This window comes from Zingiber officinale, chromosome 10A (assembly GCF_018446385.1).
Source record: "Zingiber officinale cultivar Zhangliang chromosome 10A, Zo_v1.1, whole genome shotgun sequence".
NCBI lineage: Eukaryota > Viridiplantae > Streptophyta > Magnoliopsida > Zingiberales > Zingiberaceae > Zingiber > Zingiber officinale.
In genome coordinates, this window is record NC_056004.1 from 99,535,223 (window position 1) to 99,550,402 (window position 15,180).

General features: G+C 40.6%; 1 protein-coding gene across 1 annotated transcript; it reads right to left on the reverse strand.

Annotated features, from left to right (window-relative positions):
• Positions 1 to 12,938: 12,938 nt before the first annotated feature.
• On the reverse strand, positions 12,939 to 14,380 carry LOC122026846 (mucin-1-like). The gene is made up of 4 exons (XM_042585552.1): positions 13,777 to 14,380; positions 13,571 to 13,699; positions 13,174 to 13,523; positions 12,939 to 13,058 (listed from the first exon to the last, which is right to left on the reverse strand). The coding sequence occupies exons 1-4, from the start codon at positions 14,378 to 14,380 to the stop codon at positions 12,939 to 12,941; spliced, it is 1,203 nt and encodes a 400-aa protein (XP_042441486.1).
• Positions 14,381 to 15,180: the final 800 nt, after the last annotated feature.

Consider the following 15,180-nt stretch of genomic DNA (forward strand, 5'->3'; position numbering starts at 1 on the left):
TTGGTGCGGGAACCATCCGACGATCGAACCTAAGTTTTGATAATGGCAAAGGATTCAAAGTTAAGGTGCTTTGTTGTCTGACAGCTTTTACTGAGTGTTTCAGGAAAGTCCTAACTGTAGTTAGGCAAGGTAAAACCCTAGGGGGTGGTAACCCTAGGTCATAGGGGGTGGTAACCCTATGAGGAAAGTCTTGGCAGGTCGATGGCTTCAGGCAAAAGTCCTAGGGGGTGGTAACCCTAGGTGAAAAGTCCTGGTGTCGCGAACCAGGTGAAAGTCTGAACTGACCGGTGAAGCGGATGTTCAGCAGAAAGTCCGGAAGCATCGAGTGCCGAGCAAAAGTCCAGTCGATCTGGAGGATCGTACTGGCAACAGGTAAATCTCCTGAGTGGAGTAGGTGAGGACGCGTTCCCCGTAAAGGGAACAGTAGGCGTTGGGTCGACCTAGGGTTTCCGGTAGGAAACCCGAAGTCAGACTCGAATGCTGTCTATACTTTATTCATCATGTGTACTGTGCTAACTTTGTTTTGCAGGGTATGTGTTTTGGACTAACACATTTTTCAGGAACAAAGGAGCAAGTTACAACTCGGATGAACAGTGTCCGAGGCGCCTCCATGGAGCCTGGAGGCGCCTCGGGTGCGAGCCAGGAAAAGGCCAGCGCAGCAGACTGGAGGCGCCTTGAATGGAGCTCAAGGCGCCTTGGACCAGAGGTTGAAGGCGCCTTGGATAGGCTGAAGGCGCCTTGAACCAGATAGAGTTCGACCAGGTCAGTGCTGATCCACGCGGGTGACTCGGCTCGTTCAAGGCGCCTTGATGAACAGTATAAGGCGCCTTGAACCCTCTTTATAAGGGGTCTCGACCAGCAGCTCTCAACAACGATTTCCAAGCGATCTTTCTGCTACAAGCTGCTCACGAGACGATCCCGAAGTGCTGCTACGAGACACCGACGACCCGGAGCTCCGAAATCTTCAGATTACGATTTTGTCGTCGGTATAACTATACTTTTTCCGTTACACTTAACTGTAATACTTGTACTTTTATCGAGCTTATAGTTGTTGCCCACGGAAAGCGATCAAGGATCGCGGGCCTTCGAGTAGGAGTCGTCACAGGCTCCGAACGAAGTAAAAATCCCTTGTCTCTTTGTGTCATTTTATTCCGCTGCGTGTTTTTACTCCGATAAGTTTTGCGATTCGAAAAACGAATTAGCCGCGAGCGCTATTCACCCCCTCCTCTAGCGCGTCCCGATCCAACAATTGGTATCAGAGCGGGGTCGTTTTGAATTGGTGCAACCACCTTTCAAAACAAATTTTTCGCAGTTTTTTTTTCGTTTTTGGAGTCAAATTAGAATTTAGCCTTATAGCTATATTCTAATTTTTGTTTCCCTCGAATCGACTTTTTGCTCGAAGTAGGTGCAACACCACTCGAGTTCGTTTTTATTATTCTTTATTTCCAGCACTACTAATCCAAGACTTAGTCTTGGAACATATTCTGTTGTTTTCTTTTGTTACATATTATAAATGGCCCAACAAGAGGGTTTCAGCACTGTACGTCCCCCGCTATTCTCCGGAGAGGATTTTGGCTACTGGAAGGGAAGAATGGAAACGTATCTAAAGATACAATTCGAAACGTGGATGATCATAAAGACGGGACTTCAGCGCCATCGATGACGACGACAAAACAACACCCTGCGAGAAGTGGGACGCTCTTTAATAAAAAAGGTTGAAGCCGACGCCAAAGCTACCTGCACCCTCCAGTGTGGTCTTACCAAAGAAGAACTCAACAGAGTTGGCCCGTTCTCTTCTGCAAAGGAGCTCTGGGAAAAGCTAATCGAACTCCACGAAGGCACTGACGACACCAAGGTAAGTAAAAGAGATCTTTTACTTAATAAATTATATAATCTAAAAATGCAGGAAGGCGAAACGGCGAGTTCTCTTCACGCGAGAATACAAGACATCCTTAACTCTCTTCACGGAATTGGCCAGAAGATAGAAAATCGGGACGTAATAAGGTATGCCCTAAACTCGTTTCCAAGGAATACATTGTGGGCATCAATGGTAGATGCCTACAAAGTTTCCAAGGATTTATCTTCTTTAAAACTAGATGAACTTTTTAGTGAATTTGAACTTCATGAGCAGACTAATGCACAGCCTACCGAGAAAGGTATTGCGTTGGTTGCAGGTACAAGCCGAACCCGGGAACCGAGACCACGACGGAGAACCGAACCAACATCGGAAGCTGAACCAGACTCTGATGATGAAGAAGGTGACATTACAACCGAGCTGGTAAATCTCGTGAAGAAGCTCTACAAGACGAAAGGATTCGACAAAAGAGATCTAAAGAAGGCAGTGAAATCAAAGGAAGGCCCACAAAATACAAAGATGAAGTTTGAAGTTACATGTTACGGGTGTAACCAAAAAGGGCACATCAAAACCAACTGCCCTAACCTGAAGGAGGTCAAAAAGCAAAGAAGGAAAAAGGTCCTTAAGGCAACATGGGACGAATCTTCATCGGAGGACGACGACGACGAGCTCGAACAAACAAGTCTACTCGCATTAATGGCTCGGGACCAAGTCGTCGAATACGGATGCGAGAGCGAGTCTGAGGCAGAGTCCGAGCAAAACCACGGATCCGTATCCGTTTCCGAAGGACCAGACCCCGCTGTAAGTATCTCCAGGTTGAACATTTTAGTTAGCTATTTATTGCGCAAATTAGCTAAGTCAAACCTGAAAGTTAAGTCACTTCTAAAGGAAGTAAGTGTCCTTAAAGAAATGGCTAACACCAAACCTTTACCTGACCAGAGTCAGACTGAATTACTAACTCAAGTTCAAAAACTTGAGGAAGAAAATTCAAGTCTAACAAATCAGGTTAAAGATTTAGAAAATACCTTAGAACGGTTTACTTTGGGCTCCAAGAATTTGAACTTGATCCTTGGGACACAAAGAGCCGTCTACAACAGAACTGGGCTGGGATACAAAAGTAAATATAGATCTTATTTATCATTAATAAACAAACAAAGTGTTAAATCAGTCCAAGCATGGGTCTCCAAGTCTAACTTGGTCAATCGAGTTGGACTTGGCCAATACTGGGTTCCGAAGGATCAAATATACTACCTCGATAGACCATATCGAGGCCATGATCCAGGGGGAGCAAAAAGAAAAACAATCCTAAAAATTTAAAATTCAAATTCGAAATTAAAAATTAAATTCAAAATTCGAAATTAAAATTAGAAATTAAATTAATAATTAAATTCAAACTTCAAAATTTAAAATTAAAATTAAAATTCAAAATTCGAAATTAAAACTCAAAATGAAGAGAGGGATCCAGACTCGCTGGCACCCCCAACTAAACTACCCGGCAGGGTAATTAAACCTAATCTACCCGAAATGGGTAAAACAAGAGTAGATTACCCGGCAGGGTAATTAAGGTTAGATTAAAACGGACTAAGGTTAACTTGAACCACAGTACTGGTGAAGTTTTTGGATGATAGTACGTTAGGGAAGCTTGGGCATCGCATGTCTAGGAAGATATGGTTTCGACCTGGTGCATTTGGCCAAGTGGAACTGACCGAAGCTACCCTTAAATGGATCCTAACTAGTTAGACCAAGGTTTAGTACTAAGCTCAATGGGTAGGACTATTTGGAAAACCTCGAAGGCATGGTTACTTTAATGAGTTCCTTGTGACTCACCATAGCCCAGAAGTTTATCCAAAGAATGCTTACTTGTTGAACCCAAAGCTAAACCTGAATTTAACACAAAGTTAACCCAAACCTAAAAGTTGAATTATAAATCATCTCACATCAATCATAGGATTCCCTGATTGAAAATTTAGATCGGGTGAGATGACTAAGTGATAAAATTCATTTGAAAAATCCTTTCAAAATCGTTTCAAAATTATTTTAAAACTCAATTTCAAAATTATTTTAAAAAACTTAAATTTCAAAATTATTTTAAAAACTCAATTTCAAAATTATTTTAAAAACTTAAATTTCAAAATTATTTTAAAAACTCAATTTCAAAATTATTTTAAAAACTCAATTTCAAAATTATTTTAAAAAACCTAAATTTCAAAATTATTTTAAAAACTTAAATTTCAAAACTATTTTAAAAACTTAAATTTCAAAATTATTTTAAAAAAATTAAATTTCAAAATTATTTAAAAAACTTAAATTTCAAAATTATTTTAAAAAACTTAAATTTCAAAATTATTTTAAAAAACTTAAATTTCAAAATTATTTTAAAAACTTAAATTTCAAAATTATTTTAAACTTAAATTTCAAAATTATTTTAAAAACTTAAATTTCAAAATTATTTTAAAAACTTAAATTTCAAAATTATTTTAAAAACTTAAATTTCAAAATTATTTTAAAAACTTAAATTTCAAAATTATTTTAAACTTAAATTTCAAAATTATTTTAAACTTAAATTTCAAAATTATTTTAAAAACTTAAATTTAAAAATTATTTTAAAAACTTAAATTTCAAATTTTTTTTAAAAACTTAAATTTCAAAATTATTTTAAAAACTTAAATTTCAAAATTATTTTAAAAACTTAAATTTCAAAATTATTTTAAAACTTAAATTTCAAAATTATTTTAAAAACTTAAATTTCAAAATTATTTTAAAAACTTAAATTTCAAAATTATTTTAAAACTTAAATTTCAAAATTATTTTAAAAACTTAAATTTCAAAATTATTTTAAAAACTTAAATTTCAAAATTATTTTAAAACTTAAATTTCAAATTTATTTTAAACTTAAATTTCAAAATTATTTTAAAAACTTAAATTTCAAAATTATTTTTAAAAAACTTAAATTACAAAATTATTTTTAAACTTAAATTTCAAAATTATTTTTAAACTTAAATTTCAAAATTATTTTAAAAACTTAAATTTCAAAATTATTTTAAAAACTTAAATTTCAAAATTAAAACTTAAATTTCAAAATTAAAACTTAAATTTCAAAATTATTTTAAACTTAAATTTCAAAATTATTTTAAAAAACTTAAATTTCAAAATTATTTAAAAAACTTAAATTTCAAAATTATTTTAAAAACTTAAATTTCAAAATTATTTTAAAAACTTAAATTTCAAAATTATTTTAAACTTAAATTTCAAAATTATTTTAAAAACTTAAATTTCAAAATTATTTTAAAAACTTAAATTTCAAAATTATTTTAAACTTAAATTTCAAAATTATTTTAAACTTAAATTTCAAAATTATTTAAAAAAAAAAAAAACTTAAATTTCAAAATTATTTTAAAAAACTTAAATTTCAAAATTATTTTAAACTTAAGTTTCAAAATTATTTTAAAAACTTAAATTTCAAAATTATTTTTTTTTAAAAAAAAAAACTTAAATTTCAAAATTATTTTTAAAACTTAAATTTAGAAATTATTTTAAAAACTTAAATTTCAGAATTATTTTAAAAACTTAAATTTCAAAATTATTTTAAAAACTTAAATTTCAAAACAATTTTAAAACTTACTTTTAAAACTCAATTTTAAAACTCAATTTCAAAATTATTTTAAAACTTAATTTTAAACTCAATTTTAAAACTGAATTTCAAAACTAAATTTCAAAATTATTTTAAAACTCAATTTCAAAATCATTTTAAAACCTCTTCAAAATTTATTTAAATAAAAAAAAAAAAAATCGCGTGAAGCTTATCAGAGGCGCCTCCCATCAAAAGGAGGCGCCTTAGCAAGCGGCGGGAAAATTCCCGCCGCTTCATCTTAAGGCGCCTCGGATCAACCCGAGGCGCCTCCAACTTATATAAGGCACCCTAAACCTTGGTTTAAGGCGCCTTCAACACTTTATATCAAAACGAACAGAAGCTTTTCTGTTCGTTTTCTGTCGACGCCGAGCACGCGATACTCGTGCTGTTTCCTCCCAACTAAGGCGCCCTCAACCGATTTTTTTTCCTCTCTACGTGACAATGCCTCCTAGGTATAATCCTAATCCCTTCCGATCAAGTTTTACTTAGAATTTTTTCTTATTTTTGTCAATTTTTGGTAAAATCGTTCAAAATAGGAAACGCCGACATGTTGATCTTAATCCAGCTAGAATTCCATCAGCAGATATCAGATTCCCGACTATACATCTTAGGGATACCTTTGCTAATTACATCTTTGAACCTATCAAGCCTAGATATGTGAACAAGACTTTTTATACCCAGTATTGTCAACCAACTATTCAAATGATAGAGCACTATCAACTGGATCAATTGGTTTACTACACCGATACAGTAAACCAGGAGTTATGTGCACAGTTTTATCACAATCTTGAGAGGATTGATGATAATAGGTACAGCACCAGAGTTTCTGGCGTGGACATTGAGCTTACTCCCACTCTGCTACGCACCACCCTAGGACTTAGGGCTTCTGAGTCTACCTTTCTATGCTACCCCAGTAGGGATCTGCCATTTGGCGATCCTTACTCCCACATTACGTTAGATACTATCTATACGTATTTCCTCGGGGGAGAGAGACCTGCTGACTTGACTGAGTTCAGGTCAGTTACTCTTCGGATTCAGGACTACATGATGTATAGGGTCCTGACAGCATGTATTCTACCGATCTCATCTCGGGATGTCCCGAAGATGAGATCTTCACACTCATTCTTTTTGTATGCCCTGTGTCATCGATTTGACATCGATATTGCCCTGCATATGTTCCAGAACATTATCTGTGCATCTGGGACAGTCACCTCCAAGATAGTCCACATGCCCTATTGTCATATTCTGACACGCTTCTTTTCGACGATAGAGGGTATAGATGTGACCAGAGGAACAGTCATTCCTCTTACTATATATGATGAGCTAGGATCCCGTAGTTGTAGACTAGCCAGTGCCGATATCACAGCTGATGGAGTTCTAGCGTGGATAGGACGACCACAGCAGGCAGCTGCCCCTATCGCTCCAGCAGCCGATGATTTACCAGGCGAGGGAGAGGAGTGGGATGATTTCTTAGCTGAGGATCTTTTCGCGGATCCCTCCCCGTCTGCCAGACCATCCACCTCGGCTGGACCTTCGACCTCTTCCTCACTCTCCGTCGAGGACAGACTAGCTCGACTCGAGGTTGAGTCCATCCAGACACGACGGATAGTTCTCTCTATTCGATCCGAGATGGCTGCCGGATTTACGTCCCTTCGTGACGAGATACGACGGCTAGGTCAGCCAGCACCTGAGCAGCCCCATGATCCTCCAGCTAGTTCTCCTCGAGCAGATGATCCTGCTATTTGATATGACTCTGTTATACACTATTCTGTGGATTGTTGTCTCACTTGTTTAGACTTCCTTATTCTGTGGATGTACTTATTTGCATGCTTATTCAGTTTCACAAAATCTGAGTTTACTTATCACTCATTCAAATTCTAGGTAAAATAGTTTTCAAAATTCCAATTTTGTTAGATTTCTAAAATTTGGATTTAGCTTAGGCCTTCCCCTAGATATCATGTACTCCTAGATTAAAGCCAGAGCATCTCACAATCACCTAGGTATACCTTGCTTGTGTTTGACAAACTTAGAATGGCGTGAGATGCATAGGGTACAACCCGGACTCAGGAATGCTTATATTTGTGCATCAATATGAGTCTGGGCGTTAAAGACATCATAAATAATAATCAAGTCAAGTCTTCCAGCTCTAGTCAACTCTAACTGGACCAAATGGACTTAATTTGACTAACCATGTGAAAGCTACTGCCCTCTAGGCAATCAGCAAGTAGCTAAAGGTTAGACAATTGGGATAAGTGTGTTTCAAGTTTTTGTTTAAGCATGATTGTACTTTAAGGTTCTAATCAAATTACTTTACCTGATTAGTTTAAGGCTCTGATACTTAATCAAATTAAACTCAACAATTTAATTTGACTCATGCATGGACTAGAAAACAAACTACTGCTACTCCCTGTGTCCTAAAACTAAATATTTTTTCTTTAATATCAAAGCTTCTTCAAAATGCGTATTCAAAACTTAATTACAGTTTTTCAAAACTTGTCCATGTAATTGAGTATTCAAATAGTTTCAAATCTAGTCAACTTTTTATAACGTTTTTAAGTTTTCAAGTGACCTCATATTTTATAACTTCTAAGCAAATCCTTTTATTGAAAATTCAAATACTCATACTTTCAAACCTAGTTAATTTTTAGACTATTTTAACTAGACTTTGTTAGATTGTACTCTAAAACTTAGCTATTTGGCAAAATATTTTTTCAATACAAATCATTTCGAAGCTGAATATATATATAGCTAAGTATTTTCAAAGTTGGCAAGTTCCAAAATTCAATAAGTCATTTTGCTAAGAAGAAAATTTACTTTTTAACCCTCTTTGAAAATTTTCCTTCAGAAAATACAAATCTACTTTCAAACTGGTTTATTTTTTATATATGGCAAAGGGGGAGAGTAGGTAAATTAAAGTTAAAGGAGGGCCTTTATTAAGGGGGAGTCTAATATTACAAAGTTAAAAGTTTCCAGCTTAACTGTTATTGCATTTAAAGTTTATTTACTTAAGCTTGGTTAACTTTATGCACTTATTACAAATGTTGTTTTTTCTTAACTTTGAATTACGTGTTGCCATAATAAAAAAGGGGGAGATTGTTGGTGCGGGAAGCATCCGACGATCGAACCTAAGTTTTGATAATGGCAAAGGATTCAAAGTTAAGGTGCTTTGTTGTCTGACAGCTTTTACTGAGTGTTTCAGGAAAGTCCTAACTGTAGGCAAGGTAAAACCCTAGGGGTGGTAACCCTAGGTCATAGGGGTGGTAACCCTATGAGGAAAGTCTTGGCGGTCGATGGCTTTGGGCAAAAGTCCTAGGGGTGGTAACCCTAGGTGAAAAGTCCCGTGTCGCGAACCGGTGAAAGTCCGAATCGCTGAAGCGGATGTTCGAGAAAGTCCGGAAGCATCGAGTGCCGAGCAAAAGTCGATCTCGAGGATCGACTGGCAACAGGTAAATCTCCGAGTGGAGTAGGTGAGGACGCGTTCCCGTAGAGGGAACAAGAGGCGTCGAATCGACCTAGGGTTTCCGTGAGGAAACCAAGCAGTCTGGAGATTGTCAGATACTCTATTCATATTATTGTCTTGTGCTAACTTTGTTTTGCAGGGTATGTGTTTTGGACTAACACATTTTTCAGGAACAAAGGAGCAAGTTACAACTCGGATGAACAGTGTCCGAGGCGCCTCCATGGAGCCTGGAGGCGCCTCGGGTGCGAGCTAGGAAAAGGCCAGCGCAGCAGACTGGAGGCGCCTTGAATGGAGCTCAAGGCGCCTTGGACCGGAGGTTGAAGGCGCCTTGGATAGGCTGAAGGTGCCTTGAACCAGATAGAGTTCGACCAGGTCAGTGCTGATCCACGCGGGTGACTCGGCTCGTTCAAGGCACCTTGATGAACAGTATAAGGCGCCTTGAACCCTCTTTATAAGGGTTCTCGACCAGCAGCTCTCAACAACGATTTCCAAGTGATCTTTCTGCTACAAGCTGCTCACGAGACGATCCCGAAGTGCTGCTACGAGACACCGACGACCCGGAGCTCCGAAATCTTCAGATTACGATTTTGTCGTCGGTATAACTGTACTTTTTCCGTTACACTTAATTGTAATACTTGTACTTTTATCGAGCTTATAGTTGTTGCCCACGGAAAGCGATCAAGGATCGCGGGCCTTCGAGTAGGAGTCGTCACAGGCTCCGAACGAAGTAAAAATCCCTTGTCTCTTTGTGTCATTTTATTCCGCTGCGTGTCTTTACTCCGATAAGTTTTGCGATTCGAAAAATGAATTAGCCGCGAGCGCTATTCACCCCCCCTCTAGCGCGTCCCGATCCAACAAAGAAGCCCAACAATAAGTGGAGAGTATGTATCGACTTCCGGGACCTCAACCGGGCCAGCCCCAAAGATTGCTAACCTCTGCCCCGGATTGATCAAATGGTAGATTCCACGGCCGGATGTGAAAGAATATGTATGTTAGACGCCTACCAGGGGTGTCATCAGATACCTCTAGCCCGGAAAGATCAAGAAAAGGTTAGTTTTATTACTGCTGACGGTACTTTCTGTTATATTGTCATGCCCTTTGGCCTCAGGAACGCCGGAGCCACATATCAGCGAATGATGGATAAAATCTTCCAGGAGCAGATCAGGCGAAATGTGGAGGTCTATGTTGACGACATACTCATCAAATCCCCGTTGGCCGAGAACTTAATCAAGGATGTGGAAGAAACATGCAAGACTCTCCGACGGTATGGGCTGAAACTCAATCCCTTGAAATGCTTATTCGGGGCTAAAGGAGGAAAATTCTTGGGTTACCTGGTGACCGAGCGAGGAATAGAGGCCAATCCTGAAAAGGTTCAAGTGCTCAAGGATATGCAGCCTCCTCAGAATTTAAAAGAAACCCAGAAGCTGGTTGGCAGAATAACAGCCCTGTCAAGATTCATTTCCAGATTTGCGGACCGGGCCGCTCCTTTTTTCAAGGTGCTAAAGAAGGCCTCCAAATTCCAGTGGGATGAAGAATGCACTAAAGCTTTTGAAGAGCTGAAGAAGTATCTGGAGACCCTGCCCTCTCTTTTTAAGCCAGTTGTAGGAGAACCTTTATGGGTTTACTTGTCAGCCACCCCTGAGGCTGTAGGGGCAGTGCTCATTAAAGAACATGACAATGTACAACGACCAGTGTATTTCTTCAGCCATTTATTGAAGGGAGCCGAGTCCCGATACACGGCACTCGAGAAGTTGGTTTACGGATTAGTTCTTATGGCTCGGTGGTTACGACCTTACTTTTTATCGCATCCAATCACCGTCTTAACTAACAGCACCATGGGAAGAGCACTGACCAACGTAGAAGTTGCAGGTCGGCTTATCAAATGGGCCACAGAATTGGGAGAATATGATATCCAGTACCAGTCACGCACTGCTATTAAGGCACAGGCCCTGGCAGATTTCTTAACAGAGATACATCAAATCAGCCTTGAGGAAACGTGGAAGATCTATGTGGATGGGTCTGCTAATCATCATGGAAGCGGGGTCGAGGTCTTAATAATATCTCCTCGAGGATATATACTCTAGGTGGAAGTGTGATTGAATTTCCGAGCCATAAACAATGAAGTAGAGTATGAGGTTTTATTGACCGGACTGTAAGCAGCTCGGCATGTCGGGGCAGCTCGGGTAATCATCTATTCAGATTCCCAGTTGGTGACTCAGCAGGTTACGGGCAATTTTATTATAAATTGTGATAAATTGTAAATGTATCGGGAGGCGTATGAGAAGATGAAGGCAGAATTTACAGAGGTCACTGTAACAAAGATACCCAGGTCGGAGAATGAACGGGCAGATGAATTAGCAAAGATGGCCAGTTCCTTAACTACTTGGGTGCTGGATCGGTCAACGGCACAAACCTTTCTGATAGCCCAGATAGATTTGCAAAAAAATGCAGAAGCAACTATTGATTGGCGGGCACCCGTGACCAGTTATCTCAGGCAAGGTATCTTACCGATCGAGCCAGAAGAAGCTCGATTCATAAGGAGACAGGCTCATGCTTATGTTATGATCGGGGACCAACTCTACAAAAGGTTCTTCTCTCGACCCTTACTTAAATGCCTAAGTATGGAGGAAGCCGACCAGGCCTTGCGAGAAATACATTTGGGATGTTGTGGCAATCATGTAGGAGGGCGAACATTATCTCGCAAGGTGCTCCTGGCCGGGTATTTCTGGCCTACTCTACAGAGGGATGCTCACAAGTTGGTGAACACATGCTTGTCCTGCCAGAGGCATCAAAACCTGACACATCAACCTACGACCCTATTGAGAACATCCATAGTGTCCTTCCCTTTTGATCAATGGGGCATGGATATCGTGGGACCATTTCCGATGGCACCAGGTCAAAGATGCTTCTTATTGGTGGTCGTGGACTATTTTTCTAAATGGGTGGAAGCAGAAGCCCTGGCCCGGATTACGGAGGATGCTGTCATTCAATTCTTGTGGAAGAACATCCTCTGTAGATTTGGTATTCCTCATAAGTTGGTGTCCGAAAATGGAAGACAATTTCAAGGACAGAGGATACAGGCCTGGTGCAAGGGATTTGACATAACGCAAGCTTTCACTTTAGTAGCTTATCCTCAAAGCAATGTTCAAACCGAGGTAATTAATAGAGAAATAGTTCGAGGCTTGAAGGTCAAACTAGATCATGTCGGAGGTAATTGGGTGGAAGAGCTGCCAAGCATTCTGTGGGACTATCGAACAACACCTCAGGAAAGCACAGGTCTGACGCCATTTCACTTAGTTTATGGCAATGAGGCAGTGGTACCTATAGAAATTGGAGTACCTTCGGTCAGAAGGACACTATACGATGAAAGAAATACAGAGCGGCGACTAGCTGAGCTGGATCTTATTAGTGAGACTCGAGATCAAACAGTGGCTCGGCTGGAGGCTTATAGACAAAGAATGAGACAAAATTACAACAGAAGAGTAATTCCCCGATTCTTCGGAGAAGGAGATTTGGTCTAGAAGCAAATCAAGCCAGTAGGGGACGTGACGAAGCTAGCACCACAATGGGACGGACCTTATAAAGTCATTAAAAAGCTAGCCTCTGGAGCCTATTATTTACAAGATGAACGAGGCAAGAAGCTAGATCGGTCCTGGAGCGCTAATTATCTACGACCTTATCGAGTTTGAAGAGACAGGCCGAGAAGCGCAGATCGAGGGATAAGCTGAGCTGTTATTTATCTTATGGGTTAGGTTAGCAGACCGAGGAGAAGTAGATCGGAAAAAATGAGAAATGTGAAAGCAGATTATATGTAAAACTTTATGACAAAGCTAAACAATTTAAGGCAAGCATTGGAGGGTAAACAAAGAAGCAGCAAAGAAATTTACAAGCAATTCTCGAATCATTATGTACAAAAAGTCAAAAAATGTCAGTCAAATGGGGCAAATATCTCATCCGGTATCTCTTTGATGATCCGATCATGGTCTAAGAATTCAGGAGGTGGAAGGGACTTTAAAACGCAGATACATGGCACGGTTTTGCAAGTAGCGATCGTTCTCCCCTTCTCTGTAAAGTGCCAAAGCTGTTGACACGCCCTCTGTGGTGGCCCTAGCCTGAGCCAGTTCACTTTTGGCAGCGGCTAATTCTGTTGCTTGGGAAGTCAGTTGGGTTCTCTTGAGATTTTAAAAGGGCCTCTTGCGATTTTAATTTTTGATCCTGATCTTGCACCAGAGTCTTGGTCGTGCGCAGTTTTTGAGCTAGCTGGTCCATGGCTCTTTGATGATCTAAAGCCTGCTGATTCATACTCTGTCTGTGTACATTATCAGCTTGACTCTGCTTTTCCTGGAGTTCTTCAAGTTCATGCTCGGTTAGGGCTAAAGACACTTCTAAACTATTCTTCCTGCTGGTCAAAGCTTTTATTTCCGTTCGCAAAGCATGGCTGGCCTGAGTAGGATCGTTCAGTTGCAATTCCAGTTCAGTAACACGGTCTCGCAACATCTTATTCTGATGATGAGTAACATGGAAAGAATGGTTCATTATCAGAGATTCTTCATAGGCCTGAGACATGTAAGAAGTATCTGATAAGAGTGGGAAAAACAGTAGCTGGGAAATCTTTAAAGGTTACCTTTGTATATAACTCTGCAAATTGGTCCATCTGGGCCGGGGAAGGCAAGGAATTCATATGCTGCAGGCTTTCTTCCCATATAGTGGTTAGTCGGCCTTTTATCTTTAGGGAGCTGGTGGGAACATCTGTCTGAGACCATAATTGTTCTTCAAAAGGAAGGGTAATGCAATAATTCTGATAGATAAGTGGAGGGGGTCATGAGGGACCCGCAGCCGAGTTTGGAGGAGCTGAAGGCTCGGCAGTTGCACCAGAAGGAGCTAAAGAAGGTCCCTGAGGAGGTACTGCAGGTGGGATAATGGAAGGTCGTTCTGAGGGGCCGACTTCATCTTCCTGAGTGTTCTGTGAGGTGGCCGGGTGAGCAACTGGGGGCTCGGCCTGATTATTGAATGACGCAGGAGGATCAGCCACATTGCCTCGAATTGAAAGTGGAGTCGCCTGGAGGGATGTAGGAGAGGCAGCTGCATTTGGAGGAGGAGAAGGAATAGATGAGGGGGCGGGGTTTGACATTGGGCGAGGGGCTCGGCATCGGCGTCTTTGAGATAGAGGTTGATCGTCAGAGTCAGAATCATCGGAGGACGACCGAGTCCTGCGTCTAGAGGAAGTTGGGACGTTTTGGCTCAGGCGTTCGTTTGTGGCGCGAGCCCTGTGAGCCGCTTGAGAAGCCTCTCTGAAAGCGGGACTAGCAAAGGGGACGTTGCCTGATCTTCCACCAAGGCCCATAAGTCTTTCACCAAGGCCTTGACCGGGGATGGAAGGGGCTCGAGGAGGACTAACCAAGGGTGACTGTGTTGAGGGAGTAGGCCATGCCATAGGTGGGGCCCGGGGGCGAGTGGGAGCCCGAGGGCGAACAGGAGTAGACGGCCGAGGTGGATGAGTAGCTCGGGGGTGAGCCAAAGTGGCCGATCGAGTAGCACGAGCAGTCCGAGAGCGAGTAGGAGGAGCCAGTAAAGCAGGTCGGGCAGCAGAAGACCCTCGCCGAGTGGGTCTGACTGAAGGATCGGTTGATGAAGCCCCATCGATTGAGGTCGAAGACGAGTGGGGAAATGCTCTTCTCTCTAAGATACCTCACCCTCGCCTCATTATCTCCATGTCACTTAAAGGGAGGGGATGAACCTCCAAAGCATAGGTCAAGATTTCAGCTGCACCGGGTAAAGTGTGGAATTACTTTCCCTAGATCGCCAGAAGAAATGAAATACTTATGCAGTGATGACAGGGAAGAAAGAAAAGCTTACCCAGGGAGCGAGGCGTCTCTTGGGTCAGATGGTTCAGGCGAAAGTAAGACAACAATTCTTCAGATAGTAAACGCATTAAGTTAATGCGCCAGCTAGCCAGGCGAGACGAGGCTTCCAAATAAGAAGCGTCTAGATGAAACTCTCCTAGTTCAGGAGAGGAAGGAGGTAACTGTCGCCATCTCAAAGACCATTCCACATCACGGGGAAAGGCAATGAAGAAAAATTGGCCTCTCCAACTCGGGTCAGAAGGCGGTAGGGATGAGAAAAAATTAGTTCGAAGATGGGGCTGGAAACGAAAGGTGCCTTCTTCTTGGTGTCGTAGGGTGAAGAAGCAATGAAATAAGTAGGCGGACCAAGATATTTCGCATACTTCACACA